Raw genomic sequence first — 20,568 nt, forward strand, 5'->3', positions numbered from 1 at the left:
ATTGAGTTCAACGTAGTGTTTGAAAGGGAGAAACGCAAAACAGCTACTAAGATTCTAGATTTGGGTAAGGCCGACTTCAACGGGATGAGACAGAGACTGTCCACAGTAAACTGGGCAAAAATCTGTTAATGGGTAAAACAACAGAAGATCAGTGGGAGATGATCAAAATTTAAGGTGATACAGAATCAGTTTAGACCACTGAGTTGCAAGAGCTCTACTTACCAAAAAACCCAGCCATAGAAGACTAAAGAGGTAAGAGACAGCATAAATCTAAAAGAAAAAGCACACAAAAATGCAAAAAATAGCACAGATCCTGGCAAATGGGAAAGATACAAAGAACAGCAAAAGGTCACAAAACAGATAGTAAGAGCTACAAAAAGTGAGTATGAAAAGAAACTCACAAGGAAGATCAAAATCAACACAAAGAATTTTTATAATTATATTAGGAAAAAGAGGGTAGTCAGGAGCAACGTTGGCCCCTTAAAAACTGAAAGCGGTGATATTGTCAATGATAATAAGGAAATGGTGGCCATGTTGAATAATTACTTTGCATCAGTATTTACAGTAAAGGAAGAGCAGAGCATGCTGGAAATCCCAAGGAAACTAATACTAAATCAGGGACAGGGACTCAATAATATTAACATAAGTAAAATAACAAAAATGAAGAAAATAATGGTACTAAAGAGTGACAAATCCCCAGGACCAGATGGTTTCCATCCCAGGGTTTTAAAGCATTGCAGATGCCCTAACTATAATCTTCCAAATATCTTTCGATTCAGGAACTGTCCCTTTAGATTGGAAAATTGCGCATGTCACTCCACTATTTAAGAATGGAAAGAGAGAGAAACCAAGGAATTATAGACCAGTTAGCCTAACATCTGTTGTCGGGAAATTGCTAGTGTCTATAATTAAGGATAGGGTGACTGAACACCTCAAAAGTTTTCAGTTGATCAGAGAGAGCCAGCATGGATATGTGAAAGGTAGGTCATGCCTGACAAAACGGATTGAATTTTTTGAGGAGGTGACTAAAGTAACGGACCGGGGAATGTCTATGGATGTTATTTATATGGACTTCCAGAAGGCATTTGATAAAGTCCCTCATAAGAGACTGCTAACTAAGGTAGAAGCCCATGGAATTGAAGGCATGTTATTGACCTGGTTAGGAAATTGGTTGAGCGGCAGGAGACAAGAGAGTAGGGATAATAAGCAGGTACTCTAATTGGCAGGATGTGACTAGTGGTGTCCCGCAGGGACCTGTGTTGGGGCCTCAACTATTCACAGTATTTATTAATGGCTTAGATGATGGCATAGAAAGTCATATATCCACATTTGCCGATGACACCAAGCTAGGCGGCATTGTAGGTAGTGCAGATGAAAGCATAAAATTACAAAGGGATATCGACAGATTAAGTGAATGGGCAAAACTGTGGCAAATGGATTTCAATGTAAGCAAATGCGAAGTCATCCACTTTGGACCTATAACGGATAGAACAGGGTACTTTCTAAATGGTGAAAAGCTAAAACAGTGGAGGTCCAAAGCGACTTGGGGGTCCAGGTAAATAGATCATTAAAATGTCATGAACAGGTACAGAAAATAATTAAAAAGGCTAATGGAATGCTAGCCTTTATATCTAGAGGACTAGAATACAAGGGGGTAGAAGTTATGCTGCAACTATACAAAACCCTGGTTAGACCACACCTGGAGCACTGTGAGAAGTTCTGGGCACCGCAGTGCAGCATAGGTTTACCAGAACGATACCTGGACTTTAAGGGTTAAGTTACGAGGAGCAATTACACAAATTAAGGTTGTATTCCCTTGAATTTAGATGGTTAAGGGGTGATCTAATCGAATTTTTCAAGATATTAAGGGGAACAGATAGGGTAGATAGAGAGAAACTATTTCCACTGGTTGGGGATTCTAGGACTAGGAGGCAGAGTCTAAAAATTAGAGCCAGACCTCTCAGGAGTGAAATTAGGAAACACTTCTACACACAAAGGGTGGTAGAAGTTTGGAACTCTCTTCCGCAAACAGCAATTGATGCTTGTTCAATTCATTTTAAATCGGAGATTGATAGCTTTTTGTTAACCAAAGGTATTAAGGGATATGGGCCAAAGGCTGGGGTATATTGAGTTGGGCCGCAGATCAGCCATGATCTCATTGAATGGCAGAACAGGCTCGAGGGGCTCAACGGCCTCCTCATGTTCCTATGTTCTCTGTTTCCTGCCCGCAGCCAGCCACAATGCGGGAAGCAGATAGGAGGGAGGGATCGGAGGCCAGGGCGGGGTGGTGGGGCAAGGGAGGCCGGGGGTCGGAAGGGGTCGGAGATCGGGTGGGGGTGGTTGATAAGAAGGCCGTGATCGGAGGGGGCCAGAGATTGGAGGCCGAAGAGGGGGTTCGGGGCCGAGGATCAGAGGCTAGAGGGGAGATCGGAGGCCGGGGGATGAGAGAGCGGAGACCTGGGGTGGGGGGGGCGGGGGGGGGAGATCGGAGGTCTGGGGGGCGGGGGAGAGATCGTTAGTGTGGGGGGTGGTGTTCGACCATGGTGGGTTGGCGAGGCAGGAACATTGAGTGGAAAGGCACTTAGCTCCTGGATCCAGCAGTCCTTGTCTTCCTTTCACTGACAGGTTCCCTGAGGCCCGGGAAACCCGCCCAGCCAGAGTTAAATTTAAAATAGATCTTCAAAATGAGGCACGGCGCCTCATTATAATATTTAAAGTGCCAACCTGCCTCCTGGGAGCGGGTTGGCTGCTGTTCGTCTCTGTTAAATCCAGAAGTGGGTGAGTTGGGGCCAGGATTCAGATTTTTAACATTTTAACCTCCCACCCGACCCCAACATTTTTGGGGGGATTAAAATTCACCCCATAGCCTCACTTAAGCCACTTTTTCATTCACGTAGGTGCAGGCTTCAATCCTTCACACACACATATGCTTGTGCGCGCGCACACACACACACACACACCAATGTTCTTCCATTGGAAGGCAGCCCGAAACAATGGGTGATAACTATGAAATGATAGTGATGAGATAATAAGCCTGCAGTTATTGAACATTTAACTATTTTCATTCACACAATCCGTTATTTTAAGAAGGTGCAAAGATCTAAAAGAAAACAATAGCTTTCCCCTCTAAGTGTCACCTGAGTGTGCTACTTTTGGCACTTGAATTAAATATAGTTTAATTAATGGTTTGCAAACCCCAGTAATAGCGTGCAATTGGAATGTACAGGCGTGCTTTAAACCAGGACTTCCCTGAGAACGCTAATTATGAATGAATGAAGCCGATAGATCGCTCAATTTGCTATCCCCACAAGGGTGAACAGGTCTAGTTAAATTATTCATCTCGTGACATGTAGACGCAGGCAGTTTCATATAGATGGATTATTACAATTATCAGCACCACTGTAGAAGGTTGTGGGTTCGAGACCCACTCCAGAGCACATCTCGCTGACACTCCAGTGCAGCGCTGTGGGAGTGCTGCACTGAGAGAGGTGCCAGCTCTCTCATTAGACGTTAAACTGAAGCCCCGTCTGCCCGCTCAGGTGGACGTAAAAGATCCTATGGCAGTATTTCGAAGAACAGCAGGAGAGCCCTCCCTGGTGTCCTGGCCAATAATTATGCTTCAACCAACATCACTAAAACAGATTATCACATTGCTGTTTGTGGGAACTTGCTGTGCACAAATTTACTGCCGCATTTCCTACATTACAACAGTGACTACACTTCAAAAATACTTAATTGGCTATAAAGCGCTTTGGGACATCCTGAGGTCAGGCCTATATGTGACTCCAAACCTACAGCAATATGGTTGACTACCCTCTGAAGTGGCCAAGCAAGACACTCAGTTGTACCAAACTGCTACGAAAATGTGACACCATCCCTAACAGCACTGTGGGAGTATCTTCACCACATGGACTGCAGCGGTGCAAGAAGGCTCACCACCACCTTCTCAAGGACAATTAGGGATGGGCAATAAATGCTGGCCATGCCAGCGATGCCCACATCCCATGAATGAATTTAAAAAAAAATGAAAGGCACTATATAAATGCAAACTCTTTCTTTTGCTCTTTCTGCCCTTCTAGGCTTTTTTATAGCCTGATTGAGAAAACTTTGCGTATCATTCAACACTACTCACTTTGTTCCATCATTTTAAGAGCTGTTTCTAAGCTAACAAACCCCGAGTCTCTGGCAGATCTCTACTCTTGACCTTTACCTGGAGTTCTGGCTTCCCCTGCTTGGTCAATCCCAAATAAGGGACTCTCTTAGCCTGCCTAGCCCAATTCTCTTGAAAAGCTCCCACTTCTCTTTCCACTTTCAGATGCTATTAGGCTGTGTACTTCCATCGTTGGTCTTTTGTCCTCCAGATATAATCCGGAGGCCAACCAGTTGAAACAAGTTGATTGAACTGGCTACGAACCCCGAGTGCAGTATATCCTACCAGGGGAGAACGGAGCATTTAATTCAATAACAACAACAACTTGCATTTATATAGCACCTTTAATCTAGTAAAACGGCCCAAGGTGCTTCACAGGACCATTATGAAACAAAATTTGACACCGAGTCCCACAAGGAGATATTAGGACAGGTGACCCAAAGCATGGTCAAAGAGGTAGGTTTTAAGGAGTGTCTTAAAGGAGGAGAGGTATAGAGGCGGAATGGCTTAGGGAGGGAATTCCAGAGCTTAGGGCCTAAGCAGCTGAAGGCACAGCCACCAATGGTGGAGCGATGGAAATTGGGGATGCACAAAAGGCTAGAATGGGAGGAGCACAGCGATCTCAGGGGGTTGTAGGGCTGGAGGAGGTTACAGAGATTGGGAGGGGTGAGGCCATGGAGGGATTTGAGAACAAGGATGAGAATTTAAAAAATGAGGTGTTGTTTGGCTGGGAGCGAGCACAGATGTGATGGGTGAACGGGACTTCATAGAATCGTAGAATCTTACAGCACAGAAGGAGGCCATTCAGCCCATTGTGAATGTGCCGGCTCTTTGAAAGAGCAGTCATGCTTAGTCCCACATCCCTGCTTTTTGTCCGTAACCCTGTAAGTTTCTCATCCTCAGGTACCTGTCCAACTCCCTTTTAAAATTATTTATGGAATCAGCTTCCACCACCTTTTCAGGTAGAGCATTCCAGAACCCAACAACTCTCCGAGTGAAACAATTTCTCCTCATCTCTCCTCTAGATCTTTTTCTAATGATTTTAAATCTATGACCTCTAGTTATTGACCCACTTGCCAGAGGGAATCATTTTTCTCTCCCTCTACTCTATCAAAAACTCTCATAGTCTAGAAAACCTCTATTAGGTCACCTCATAACCTTCTCTGTTCCAATGAGAACAGTCCTAATTTTTCCAACCTCACCTCCTAACTGAAGCCCCTCATCCCTGGTAAACCTCCTCTGTACCCTTTCTAAGGCCTTTACATCTTTCCTGAAGTGTGGTGCCCAGAATTGTTGACAACACTCCAGCTGAGGCCTAACCAGTGATTTATACAATTCTATCACCATCTCTTTTCTTTTATATTCTATTCCTCCATTTATAAACCCAAATAACCCATCTGCTTTTTTTAACCACCTTATCAACTTGCCCTGCCACCTTTAAGGATTTGTGTATATGAACACCAAGGTCTCTCTGCTCATCTACACTTTTCAAAATTGTGCCATTTATAGTTTACTGTCTTTCCATATTAATCCTCCTAAAGTGCAACACTTCACACTTCTCCACATTGAACTCCATCTGCCATGCTTCTGCCCATTTCCCCATCCTGTCTATGTCATCCTAAAGCCTATCACTATCCTCATCATGATCTACTACTTTGCCAAGTTTCGTAGCATCTGCAACTTTATAATGCTGCTCCCTACACCCGAGTCTAGGTCGTTTATAAACATTGAAAAGAGTAATGGACCAAAACTGTCCCTTGGGGAACACCACTGCAACCTCGGTGCGAGTTAGAATACGGGCAGCGGAGTTTTGGATGAGCTCAAGTTTACGGAGGGTGCAAGGTAGAGTCACAGATCTAAATTTCTATCACTATCAGGTATGAGTGACCAGTGATTTCATTACCAATGCATGGACATATTTAGGCATGCGTTACGTGTCTTGGTTAGCTACCTTGACCTTCATATTACCAAAGACGTTGCATTGATATAGCACCTTTTATATCTTCAGGATGTCCCAAAGTACTTTACAGCAAAAGTAGTCCCTATTGCTTTGTAGGCAAACACAGCAGGCAATTTGTGCACAGTAACGTTTTGATGATGTTGATTGATGTAAGAAAACTACTAGGCACTTGGTCTAAGCGTTAAACAAAGCTTTAATCAACTGTTTCACAATATGGAGGTCTAATTGTGTCCTTCACTAGTTCCTGTTAAGAATGTCCTGCGCAAGCTGGGCCTGTGCCCGAGTATTTATACTCTCCCTGGACAGCGCCACCCGCAGGCCGCTCAGTATTATTTCATAAGTCTTTCTTTCATGAATGACTGATTCATGTCATTGATTATATTGGCCAGGACACAAGGAAGAACTCCCCTGCTTTTCTTCAGATAGTGCCCTGGAATCTTTTACGTTCACCTGAAATGGTAGGCGGGGCCTCGGTTTAACATCGGATCCTAATGATGGCACCTCTGTCAGAGCAGCACTCCCTCAGTACTGTGTTGATGGGTCAGCCTGCATTATAGAATCATAGAATCTTACAGCACAGAAGGAGGCTATTTGGCCCAACGTGCCTGTGCCTGCTCTCTGAAGGAGCTACCAATTAGTCTCACTCCCCTGCTCTTTCTCCATAACCCTGTACATTTTTCCTTTTTAAGTATATATCCAAATCTCTTTTGAAAGTTACTACTGAATCTGCTTCCACCGCCCTTTCAGGCAGTGCATTCCAGATCATAACAACTCACTGAGTAAAAAAAATTCTCCTAATCTTGCCCCTGTTTTTTTTGCCAGTTATTTTAAATCTGTGTCCTCTGGTTACCTATCAATCCCAGATTGAAGCTTGAGCCCATAAGCTTCTGACTCAGAGGCAAGAGTGCTACCACTGAGCCAAGGCCGACTCTAATTGCAACCTATAATATTACCAGCCTTCTGTTAGTTAAGTCAGAGTAAGATGACCTTGTGCATGACCCCTTACCTGATACAGGTAGCACCATTTTTACAAGGATGGTAATCGCAGATAGGGACGTTGCAATTAATAATATTCTTCCCTCTTACAGCTTCCTCCAAAATGGAAAGTTCATTGTTGTTCACCTGCAGCTCACGGATGCAACCCATATAACTCTGCACCTGTCCCATTTCTTGAAGTGCTTCAGTGTCCACAGGAGCGCCACCAAGATAGATAGGCCCAAAGCTTCCCTGAGTATAAAGAGTGGGTACACACATGTTACTCATAATTCAGAATCAGTGCAGAAGCAATTGATGAATCCGCGAAGCAATATTACTTGGGAATTGGTTTCAGCTATGGCACACTGGGTAGTATACTCGCCTTTGAATCAGAAAATGGGTTCAAGCCCCATTCCAGTGACTTGTGCACTAAATCTGGACTGACACTCCAGCGTAGTACTGAGGCAGTGCTGCACTGTCAGAGGTGCTGTCTTTCCGATGAGATGTGAAACCGAGGCCCCATGCCTTTTCAGGGGGACATAAAAGACCCCATGGCACTTTTCAAAGAAGAGCAGGGGAGCTACCCCGATGTCATGGCCAACATTTATCGCTCGACCAACGCCACTAAAACAGATTATCTGGACATTTATTTCATTTCTGTTTATGGGACCTTGCTGTGCGCAATTTGGCCGCCACATTTTCTACATTACAACAGTCTAAAAATACTTCATTAGCTGTAAAGTGCTTTGGGACGTTGTGGAAGTCACTATATAAATGCAAGTTCATTCTATTGCTTACTGGGGAATGGAACACTTTCCCATCTCTGGCACTTAGTATCAGCTTTAAGCAGTCAATGGTCAGGCATAGTAGTTGCAGACTAGAGCTCCCTCTGCTCTGCCCAAATAAGGTGCCTCAACCCTGACTTCTGAACAGCATCTCTTGCTATGTTAGACATTTTTTTTCATTTGGTCTCATCGAATGAAATGGCAACAGTGTCAAATTAGTGGTACATAGAGTTACATAGAATTTATAGCCCAGAAACAGGCCATTCGGCCCAACTGGCCAATGCTCCAACCGAGCCTCCTCCCGCCCTACTTCATCTAACCCTATCAGCCTAGGCCAAATGGCCTACTCCTGCTCCTATTTCTTATATCCTTCCATTACTTTCTCCTTCATTTGCTTATCTAGCTTCCCCTTAAATGCATCACTGCTATTTGCCTCAACTACTCCTTGTGGTAGCGAGTTCCACATTCTCACTACTCTCTGGGTGAAGACGTTTCTCCTGAATTCCTTATTGGATTTATGAGTGACTCTCTTATATTTATGACTCTTAGTTTTGGTCTCCTCCACAAGTGGAAACATCTTTTCTACTTCAACCTATCAAACTCTTTCATGATTTTAAAGACATCTATTAGGTCACTACTCTGCCTTCTCTTTTCTAGAGAAAAGAGCCCCAGCCTGTTCAGTCTTCCATGACAGGAATAACCTCTCAGTTCTGGTATCATCCTTGTGAATCTATTTTGCACCTTCTGAAGTGCCTCTATTATATTTTATAATATGGAGACCAGAACTGAGCACAGTGCTCCAAGAGGAGTTGTGTGCTGTGGGCACAAGCCTATTGAAAACTGTGTTGAAAATGCTCAATGTTTATTCATTTAAGCCCTTTGGAGCCAAAAGAAAAAAGAAGTTTTTATCTTATCAATCTGGGCTGTGGTTTAAACCAGGCCTTAGGGTTAAAGGCCAGAATGCTAACCGACTACATGACCCAGTCCTCTTGGGCATGCCTCATTGTTTCTTCTTCATCGCTGGCTCAATATCCTGGAACTTCCTACCTGTCACCATCATGGGAGTACCAACAACAACAACTTGCATTTATATAGCACCTTTAACATAGTAAAATGACCCAAGGTGCTTCACAGGAACGTTATCAGATAAAATTTGACATTGAGCCACATAAGGAGATATCATCAAAGCATGGTCAAAGCAGTAGGTTTTAAGGAGCAACTTAAAGGAAGAAGCGAGAGAGGTAAGGAGGCGGAGAGGTTTAGGGAGGGAATTCCAGGGCTTTGGGGCTTGACAACTGAAAGCACGGCCGCCACTGGTGGAGCGATGAAAATCATCGGGGATGCGCAAGAGGTTAGAATTGGAGGAGTGCAGCGATCTCGGTGGGTTGTCAGGCCAGAGGAGGTTACAGAGATAGGGAGGGACAAGGCCATAGAGGGATTTGAAAACAAGGATAAGAATTTTAAAATCGAAGCGTTGCCGGACCGGGAGCCAATGTAGGTCAGCGAGCACAGAGGTGATGGGTAAACGGGACATGGTGCGAGTTAGGACACGGGGAGCAGAGTTTTGGATGAGCTCACGTTTACGGAGGGTGCAAGGTGGGATGCAGGTCGGGAGAGAATTGGAATAGTCAGCACACAGACTGCAGCAGCTCAAAGAGGAGGTCTACCACCACCACCACCTTCTCGGGGCCACTAGGGATGGGCAATAAAAGCCCACTTTGCCAGCGTCACCTACATTCCAAGAACAAATCTTTAACACAAGTTAGATTTTATCTTAAAAAGATCATGTGCTATTATTTGATTAAAAAAATCCTAAATATACCATGAATTCTACAGTGGTGGTGATAATTGTAATAATCTGCCAACATCATATCTATATGCAACTGCTTGCGTCTACATGTCACTAGATGAATAATTTAACTAGACCTTGTGGGGATAGCAAATTGAGCGATCTATCTGCTTCATTCATTCATTCATTCATTATCAGCGTTTTCAGGGCAGTCCTGGTTTAAAGAATGCTCGTATATTCCAATTGCACTCTATTACTGTGGTCCTGAGCTTTACAAACCATTAACTAATTTATATTTAATTCAAAGTGCCAAAAGTAGCACACTCAGATGACACTTAGAGGGAAAAGCTTTTGGCCCAGATATTCCGATCCCTACGGGTGTGTACGCGTTGTGCACTGCGCATGCGGTGAAAACCGACATTTCCAATCTGTCAAGAATGGTCTGGACAGATCCTCCAGCTGCCCTGGAGAAGGGCCTCTGCGGGCGGATAGTTCCGCTTTTTGGAGACCCTCCGCCCATAGAAAACCCTTACAATTCTTACGCCTGGTAAAAGCAGGCATAGAAACATAGAAGATAGGAGCAGGAGTAGGCCATTCGGCCCCTCGAGCCTGTTCCGCCATTTAATGAGATCATGGCTGATCATCCAAATTCAGTACCCTGTCCCTGTTTTCTCCCCATATCCCTTGATCCCTTTAGCCTTAAGAAATATATCTAACTCCTTCTTGAATATATTTAATGAATTGGCCTCAACTGCCTTCTGTGGTAGAGAATTCCACAGGTTCACCATTCTCTGGGTGAAGAAATTCCTCCTCACCTCAGTCCTAAATGGCTTACCCCTTATCTTTAGACTGTGACCCTTGGTTCCGGACTCCCCCGCCATCGGGAACATCCTTCCTGCATCTAGTCTGTCTAGTCCTGCTAGAATTTTATGTTTCAATGAGATCCCCTCTCATTCTTCTAAACTCTAGCGAATACAAGCCCAATCGACCCGATCTCTCTTCATATGTCACTCCTGCCATCCCAGGTATCAGTCTGGTGAATCTTCGCTGCACTCCCTCCATGGCAAGAACATCCTTCCTCAGATAAGGTGACCAAAACTGCACACAATACTCAAGGTGTGGTCTCACCAAGGCCCTATACAACTGCAGCAAGACATCCTTGCTCCTGTACTCGAATCCTCTCACTATGAAGCCCAACATACCATTTGCCTTCTTAACCGCCTGCTGCACCTGCATGCTTACCTTCAGCGACTGGTGCACAAGGACACCTAGGTCTCATTGCACTTCCCCTTTTCCCAATCTATTACTGTTCAGATAATAATCTGCCTTCCTGTTTTTGCCACCAAAGTGGATAACCTCGCATTTATCAACATTATACTGCATCTGCCATGCATCTGCCCAATCATCCAACCTGTCCAAATCATACTGGAGTTTCTCGGCATCCTCCTCACAGCACACACGCCCACCCAGCTTTGTGTCATCTGCAAACTTGGAGATATTACATCTAGTTCTTCATCTAGATCATTAATATATAATGTGAATAACTGGGGTCCTAGCACCGATCCTTGCGGTACCCTACTAGTCACTGCCTGCCACTCGGAAAAAAGACCCGTTTATTCCAACTCTTTGCTTCCTGTCTGCGAACTAGTTCTCTATCCAATCAGTACCTTATCCCCAATCCCATGTGCTTTAACTTTGCAATCTAATCTCTTATGCGCGACCTTATCAAAAGCCTTCTGAAAGTCCAAATACACCACATCCACTGGTTCTCCCTCATCTATTCTACCAGTTACATCCTCAAAAAATTCCAGTAGATTAGTCAAGCATGATTTACCTTATGTAAATCCATTTTGACTTTGTCCGATCCTGTCACTGTTTTCCAAGTGCTCTGCCATTATATATTTTATAATGGACTCGAGCATTTTCCCCACTACCGATGTCAGACTTACCGGTCTATAATTCCCCGTTTTCTCTCTACCACCTTTTTTAAATAGTGGGGTTATATTAGCTACCCTCCAATCAATGGGAACTGTTCCAGGGTCTATAGAATTTTGGAAGATGACCAGCAATACATCTACTATTTCTAGGGCCACTTCCTTAAGTACCCTTGGATGTAGATTATCAGGCCCTGGGGATTTATCGGCCTTCAATCCCGTCAATTTCCCTAACACCATTTCCCTACAAATACTGATTTCATTCAGTTCCTCCCTCTCATTAGACCCTATGTTCTCCGACATCTCTGGGAGGTTATTTGTGACCTCCTTTATGAAGACAGAACCAAAGTATGTATTTAATTGGCCTGTCATTTCTTTGTTACCCATTATAAATTCCCCTGATTCTGACTGCAAGGGACCTACACTTGACTTCACCAATCTTTTTCTCTTCACATATCTATAGAAGCTTTTACAGTCAGTTTTTATGTTCCCTGAAAGCTTACTCTCATACTCTATTTTCCCCATCTTAATTAATCCCTTTGTCCTCTTTTGCTGAATCTTAAATTGCTCCCAATCCTCAGGTTTGCTGCTTTATCTGGCCAATTGATATGTCCTCTCCTTGGATCTTATGCTATCCCTAATTTCCCTTGTTAGCCACGGTTGAGTCACCTTTTTTGTTTTATTTTTATGCCAAACAGGGATGAACAAATTCTGTAGTTCATCCATGCGATCTTTAAATGTTTGCCATTGCCTATCCACCGTCAACCCTTTAAGTAACGTTCCACAATCCATCCTCGCCAACTCGCGCCTCATACCATCATAGTTTCCTTTATTTAAATTCAGGACCCTAGTCTCTGAGTCAACTACTTCACTCTCCATCTTAATGAAGAATTCTATCATATTATGATCGCTCCTCTCCAAGGGGCCTCGCACAACAAGATTGTTAATGAATTCTTTCTCGTTACATAATACCCAGTCTAAGATGGCCTGATCTCTATTTGATTCCTCGACAGATTGGTCCAGGAAATACACTCTAGGATTTCCTCCTCCACAGTATTGTTACTAATTTGGTTAGCCCAATCTATATGTAGATTAAAGTCACCCATGATAACTGCTGTGCCCTTATTGCACGTGTCTCTAATTTCCCGTTTAATGCCATCCCTATATAATAAGGCCTGCTTTTACCAGGATAAGAGTTGAAATTTAAAAAAAAAATTTTCACTGAATTATCATTTAAAAATACTTTAAAAAAAAGTAAGTTTATTTTTAGCCCTGTAAAAAACTTTAATTATTTTTTTCAAAAATTAAATTTTATTGTAATTTCAAGTCATTTTAAAAATGTAATTAAAAAAAAAAATGTATTTCAAGTTTTACTATGTTTTTGGGGTGATCTCCATTCATATATTTGACAGGTCTTCCTGTCAAGTGTATGAAGGGAGCTTTCCTTCTTTGATTGGCTCCCCATGGCTCACGTGATCCCAGGGATGCTGCGAACTACATGCACCTCTGGGATACATGGGCCCTGCACACTTGGAGTTTGGAGAGGCCCAGGAGCGGAAGCGTGTGCATCCTCGGAGCTCTCAGCTAAGGGCACAGATTTTTCCAGATCGCAGGCCTCCGCCCGCGGAAGGCCTGCGACGGAAAATACGGGCCATTGTTTACTTTTAGATCTTTGTACCTTCTTAAAGTAACGGATTGTGTGAATGAAAATAGTTAAATGTTCAATAACTTCAGGCTTATTGTCTCATCACTATAATTTCATAGTTATCACCTATTAGCTGCCTTCCAATGGAAGAACATTGGTGTCAGAGTATGTGTGTGTGTGCCTTCTTGTTGTGGAAGGATAGCCTGCAGTTGTGAGTGCAAATGGCTGAGATTATACATGTGTGTATGTGTGTATGTACGTGTGTGTGCGCGTGTGTGTGAAGGATGGGAGTATGAACCTGCATGAATGAAAAAGTGGTTTGTGAGACTAAGGCCCCGATTTTCGGCTTGTGTGGGGAATGGTCGGATTTCCCCGAATGTGGGGTTTCTGACACAGATAAAAAAAGTGTCAGCCAGCTCCACGCAATTTTCCCTCAAGTGGCCAATTAATTCCCAGCATGTGGGAAGCCTTGCTAATTGGCTAATTCGAGTCAGAAATCCCCACAGTATGATGTCATCATTCGTGGTGCTTTCAAGGTCCATAGCAAGCACTGCATCCTCTGAAGGCTTCCAAACAAACCATACAGGATGGCAGAGGAGCCTGCAGCAGCTGTGGCCAGTGCCAGACCCCAAGCTGCCTCCAAATTCGACGAGGCTTCACTGCAGGCATTATTGGATGGGGTTAGGGCCCACAGGGAGGTCCTCTTCCCTAGGTCAGGGAGGAAGAGGCTCTCATCGGCGGGGTTCCCCGCAGGCATGTTTCATGTGGGGAAAGCCCCAAAGTCGCAACAGCCCCGGAAAATCTTCCTTAACAAGGTGATCATTGGTGATTAGTGCTCCAATGAGCAGTCCCGCCAGCGGCGGCCGGGACTGAAGCGGGTGATGGAGAAACGGCGGTCCGAAAGTCGGACGGGGCGGGGAATCAGGCGGGGGGGGCGGTCCCGACCCGCTTTTTCCGCGATTTTCGGACCCCGGCCGCATGAAAAGCCGCCCGACGGCTGCCAGAAAATCGGGCCTAACTGTCACAAACTGACTGGTACCTTGTGTAAGTGTAGGTGTACCAGGCAGAATAGCCATAGTAAGCTTTTCTTAATAATACACACACATATTGGCCCAGAACATGCCGCCAAAATAATGGTGAGATTAATGGCGCTCGCCGTTATTAATGTGTAAATTGTCCAGCAACTTGTGGCGAGGAAGAGATACCCTGTGAGTTGTGAATCACCACACGTTGTTGGACATTTTGCTGTTAGCCTTGTGAAAATTACAGCTCGGCCTTAACCGCCCCATGAGTTTCATGAAGTTGCTATATTTGCACATTAATTGCTCATTAAACTCGCTGCTGAAAGTTAGGGCTGGTACTTAACAGCGTAAGTACCTTTTTAATGAGCAGATTTATGTTCCTGCAATGCCACTCAGCCTCTCCAGCCCAGAAAAAGAACAATTTGAACTGTAGAATCTCATTCCTACAGGTAATGAATTGTTGTTAGAAATGTAAAAAAAAATACTTTTTTATAATCAAACATATTAAAGATATAGATGCAGCAGCTTCCTTGGGGACAATTGACCTGGTCTTGCTGAGGCTAGCATAAGCACAACACACTTGCGACTTCCTGAGGATTATTTGGTATGAGTATTGGTACCTATATCTCATATGCACTGCATGTAAGGGGTTATGTTTTATTATCTCATTGACTTGGTTTAATAAAGAGTATTAACCAGATGTTTTAGTGTTTCCTAATCCTCAAACTTGTATTAGAGGAAAAGGATGTATGACAATATCCTATAATACCTCCACATAAGGGATAAACCCAACACTCTGTACAGGGATTTAACCGGAGATTCATCACAAAGAGGATGAGAAGTGAATTCTACTGAGCATTTCATTGAATCAGGGCATGTAACACATGAACATCATCCTTACAGAATTTTTGTATCACTGGAATTGCACCGTTTGCAAACGTGACCCGCCCCTTTGTGAAAAGTATTAATTTAAAGCAAATCAAGATAACGTTCAATCCTACCTGTGAGACACGTTGTGAGAGAAATTCTCTCCTTTGTACAGGCACGCTCCCTGCTACATTCACTTCAATCATACAGTCTCCGCCTTGGCTGCCAGGTGGTAGCAGGTATCTGAAAGGAAAGGTAGACCTTCAATAAATATTTGATGCTCCTCTATGGGGTAACATTACTGCTAAATGCAGCATTTCTGCTAAGTACAGCTGCACCATGAAATGTGTTTCAGATGATTAACAGATTTGATAATGTAGATAGATAAAACCTATTTCCTCTGGTGGGGGAGTCCAGAACAAGGGGGCATAACCTTAAAATTAGAGCTAGGCTGTTCAGGGGTGATGTCAGGAAGCATTTCTTCACACAAAGGGTAGTGGAAATCTGGAACTCTCTCCTCCGAAAACCTGTTGAGGCTGGGGGGGTCAATTGAAAATTTCAAACTGAGAGTGCTAAATTTTTGTTGGGTAAGGGTATTAAGGGTTACGGAACCAAGGTGGGGAGATGGAGTAAAGATACAGATCAGCCGTGATCTAATTGAATGGCGGAACAGGCTCGAGGGGCTGAATGGCCTACTCCTGTTCCTATGATATCCATGTCATTGAAACATAACCTGAATCGGACAGCACCCATTGACCAGAACATCAACTGGGGAAACTATTAAGGCATGGATTCAGTTGAGTTAGCCATTGTCCCACTTTCTTTTGCTGCTAAACTAGTTGCAAGGTAATGGGCTTTCAAAAAGCCCTTACTGACTGACACTTGTGCGCACCAGTTCACAGCTTTCTTCTGCATAAATATTATCTTGTTATTAACATACCAACAACAGGGGCTCGGTTACTCCTCAGTGCTGTACAATGCCTGGTGCATTTTTATTACATAGGGGATGTTTAATTTTACAAAAGTGACGCTTTAGCTTGCATTCCACGATATGTGTGTTTGAAATATTTGCTTGCTGTGCACAGCGTGCAATATTAATTGGCACCAGCCGAGCTACCATCTGTGAGTGTAAATCTTGACTCCGAGGGCATAGAGGAGAGAGGAGTTCCACACGTGCTATCCGGAAAGTTAAAGGCGTTGCATCCAAAGAAGAGGGGAGTCATCCTGTTTGGAGTTTACATTAAAAAAAATTATTAAGTGGCAACATTCTCCCCACATCGATTGGAAACAGAATTGATAGAAGATCATGATTTGCTTTACACGTTGCCAATAAGTACGTGCAGTTTGCTGAATTTCCCAGCATGCATCAATACAGCTCTGAGTTGAAGTGCACCCTCCCTCAATGTGTGAGGTTCTTTGCTTTTCTCATACCACTCTGGAACAAAGTGGAGGTTGAATTCTCAACGCTTTATTTTCAGGCAAGTCTCACACTTAATATATTAACAACTATGCCTTTACTACTGTATTATGAATTGCTCACTAACACATGTGATTAACAGCCCCTGTAGCCTCTTTTAGATAGAAAACAAAACCAGGGTTCATTGGGATGATTGAAGAGGGTGTCTGTAGTGTATGTAACCGTTCTACCTTTAAGAGAACTATTGTATGTAACCGTCCACCTTTAAGAGAACTATTTTAGGTGTTGCACTACTTTATCTTGGCTGCTGTATACTGTAATACCGGGAGTGACCACACCGGTATATAAGTGCTGTGTAAGGATTTATTGGGCAGATTCGCCCTGACCTTCGAATAGTAAAGTCCTGTTAAAGTTACTCTTGTAGTCTGTGTATTAATTCACCATATAACCCACAGACTTTACAGTGGCGACGGGTTCGATCTTACCCTGCGGCAGCGACACACCCGAAGCAGTTAACGAGCGTTGAGAAGAGGCACCCGCCCTCGTCGTTCTGCTGAGAGAAGACTCGAGTCTGCAGAGCAAGGAAGAAGGAAGGATTCAGACACGAAGCCTTCCATCAGCAACAGGCTGTTATTGTCCCTTCTGCCACGGCGGTGAGTGAGCCGATCAGCCAAGAGAAGCAAGTCGGCCACGTTGACTGTGAGTAGGGGGAAAATAAAAAGAAACGGAGGATAAGGGCGGTGAACTCAACCACGGTCGGGGGAAAGGAGCCGGACAGAAGTCGGGCCCAGAGGCACTGAGACTGGGGCAGCGTAGGGCACGGAAGCCGCGGTACAAGCGGGAACGCAGCCGGTGTGAGAGACCGGGCTACAAGCGGGAACGCAGCCGGTGTGAGAGACCGGGCTACAAGCGGGCTGGGAGACGCAACAGCGTCGTGAGACAGCTCGACCGTGACCGGCGAAAGGCCGGGCAGCTACCGAGGCCGCGAGGCGCTGCGACCGGGATCGTAAGGCGCGGGAAGAAATAAAAATAAGAAACCGCGGAGAACTCAGCCGCAGCCGGGGGAGGAAAGGACCGGACTGCGAGAGGGCTGGGAGGCACGATTGGAAGCCGCTGAGGGAGAGACAGAGCCCGAGCGAGCGGGAGAGACAGAGCCGAGTGAGGGAGACCGAGGAGATTCAGCCAGCGGCTGGAACTGTTCGCCGTCAACGGGTTGTCCCCAGCGCCGGTTGCCCTGCCGAGAAAAGGGAACAAGGAACGCACTGAAGCTGGCGCGCAGGCTGCGAACTCCGAAAGCCAGCGGTCGTCGCCCGAAGGAAAGCTTACCCCTCCCGCCAGGGGAAGAAACGCGGGAAGCCGCCAGTAGGCGGGGAAGAAGACAGAAGCGGGAAACCGGCATTTTGAAAGTGGGCGGGGAAGAAGACAAGCGCGGGAAACCGCCATTTTTGGAAAAAAAAAGTAACGAACAAATTCGTTGTGGTTTCTCAAAAAGATAGTGAAGATGCCTAAGCATGGTAACATCAACAACTTCGATTCCGAGGTGGAAGATTGGGCCACGTATGTAGAACGCATCGAGATATATTGTGAGGCCAATAAAATAGCAGATGATGATAACGCTCTCACCTTATTAAACGCAATGGGGGCGAAGACATACGGGCTATTGAAGCATCTGCTATCACCAGCTAAACCGACGGATCAGACTTTCGCTGATATTGTTGCTGTCCTGAAGGATCATTTGAACCCCACACCGCTGATGTTGGCGGAACGATTCAAATTTTATGCGAGAACGCAACGGAAAGAGGAAAGCAACGCGGAATACTTGGTCGAACTGCGTAGACTAGCGAAATACTGCCAGTTTGGGGAAAATCTGACAGAGGCATTGAGAGACAAGTTCGTGTGCGGGTTGTCGAAGGAAGGAACACAAAAGCGACTGCTCGAAGAGAACGATCTTACACTTGACAAGGCTGTCCTTATTGCAGCATCACACGAAGCAGCCGCGAGAGGCACTGCGGAAATGCAGCTGAAGGCAGCGGTACTCAGCGTGGATCAAATGACTCCAGGTACAACAAAATGTTATCGTTGTGGGAAGACAACACACGACCAGAACCAATGCTGGTTTAAAAACCAGGAATGTAGAAAATGTGGCAAGCTTGGTCACATAGCTAAAGTATGCCGGTCAGGAAAGAAGACCAACAACAGAAAAAAGTCACTGCAGGAAAAGTACAGCAAGGTACACAAGGTGGCTGAGAAGAGTTCAGATGAACAGAATTCGGATTCAGACCCGAACGGCCAGGAACTGGGTAGTCTGAGAATTTACAATGTGAGTAAGGAAGCTGACCTACAAACTATCTGGGTCACACTAAAAGTAGCCGGAGTCCAAGTGAAAATGGAATTGGACACAGGATCAGCCCTATCAGTCATAAATCGAAGGGATTACAACTGGCTATTCTCACATATACCCTTGAGAGATACCAAGATCGTATTACAGACATACACGGGGCATAAAGTATACCCCATGGGAAAGATACAAGTCAAGGTGAGAGACAGGGGCAAAGAACACCAAGGAATGGACTTATATGTACTACCTGAGGGAGGTCCACCACTTCTGGGACGGGAGTGGATCAGGGAAACAAACATGGAATGGCACTACCTAAAAGCAATAACGAGTGAGAACTCGGTGAAGACAATCAGCTCAGACTCTGAAACGGATGACGACAAGACCAGCCCAGGTGCGAAAGACAAGTCTAAAATGGACTTGCTGACTAAGGTTGGAAAAACGAAGGAGTGCATAAATACTAATGCTTCAAAGGAGAACAAAGTTTCAGAACAGAATTCCACTGAACAACAACAACATAGTTTGGCAGAGAATTCTGAGTCTGTCCAGTTTACAGACATGCACAAGTCTGAGGAACACCGGGCTCGAACTCAACTCCATTTCAAATTACAACAGCAATTAGAACAATTGAGTTGTCGTCTCGAGCAAGAGATAAAAGCAATGAAAACGTTCTTTGACACAGAGTGGGAGAATCTGGAAAGACAACAGAAACAGCTGAGGGAGAAAAAGGAGCAGGAGCACACAAACCGTCTGCGCAAGGAGGCCAAACGAATCAAAGCTGATTCGGTTTCTGAAGGTGCGTGCTCTAATCTGGTGGAGCAAGATATTCAGCAACTGAAGGCGCTTGTTAGCAGATTGCAGGCAGAAAAGGCTGAGTTGGTCGCCATGAATTCCGAGCTCCTACTGAAGTTGGGTGCAGCATCACCGGACGATTCATTTGTGGAAATTCGAATGGTGGAGGCTGCGGATGATGGCGAAGTAGAAACAGCAAAGGAGCCCCAGGGCAAGGTTATAAACAGCCCTGCAGCTACTGGGAAACGGATGAGGTCAGAAGAGTCAACGGTCAGCCAACTCCTTTATATGCTGAGGGACAAGACTCTGAAATGGGAACAATTTGGACATGAGTCTAAATCTTCAAAGGAGAGGGGTTTGGAGCTCCCAAAAGTTATTGGAATAGCTGAGGTTGCAACACAGACTGAGAAGATGGCAGCAGAGCAAACCTTGGATGCCAAAAGTACGCTGATTCACGTCAATGTTGAACAACAGAATGCTGAAACAGCTGCTCCAGTAGAGGGATTGAATAATACAATCAATCAATCTCCCAATGAAGTTGAAGTATTGAAATCACGAATGAGGTCATTAGTAAAAGACTTGCAGGAAGCCCAGAAAAAGCTGGATGAAACTGAATGCATGAAGAAGTCTCTTCAGGAAAGATGTCTGGATTTGGAACAAAAGCTGGCTAACGTCCAGCTGGGTATGGAGGAAATAGAAGACCCTCTCGCTGGCCTAGCTCAGGACGACACCGAATATTACCATGACCTGTTGGACGACACCGAATATTACGATGACCTGCTCTGCCCAGCTTGTGATGAAAACTCCCAAAGTGCAGAAACCATGAAGAATCACCTAAAGTCTAAGGAACATCGGGAGATGGTGGCGCTACTACGGAAAAAGGAGGACGAGAAGGAG

The 20,568-nt window shown here is 44.8% G+C and overlaps 1 protein-coding gene across 1 annotated transcript in view; it reads right to left on the reverse strand.

Annotated features, from left to right (window-relative positions):
- LOC147112359 (protein eyes shut homolog) overlaps nt 1-20,568 on the reverse strand; it is a 378,050-nt gene that overhangs the window by 219,985 nt on the left and 137,497 nt on the right. The window contains exons 4-5 of the mRNA XM_085996557.1: nt 15,262-15,370; nt 7,117-7,337 (exon numbers count right to left, since the gene is read on the reverse strand). Coding sequence (XP_085852683.1) covers nt 7,117-7,337; nt 15,262-15,370 — 330 coding nt within the window. The remainder of the gene's footprint in view (nt 1-7,116; nt 7,338-15,261; nt 15,371-20,568) is intronic.

Source organism: Somniosus microcephalus, chromosome 9 (assembly GCF_052327205.1).
Source record: "Somniosus microcephalus isolate GS21.2 chromosome 9, FLI_Smic_1.0, whole genome shotgun sequence".
Lineage (NCBI taxonomy): Eukaryota > Metazoa > Chordata > Chondrichthyes > Squaliformes > Somniosidae > Somniosus > Somniosus microcephalus.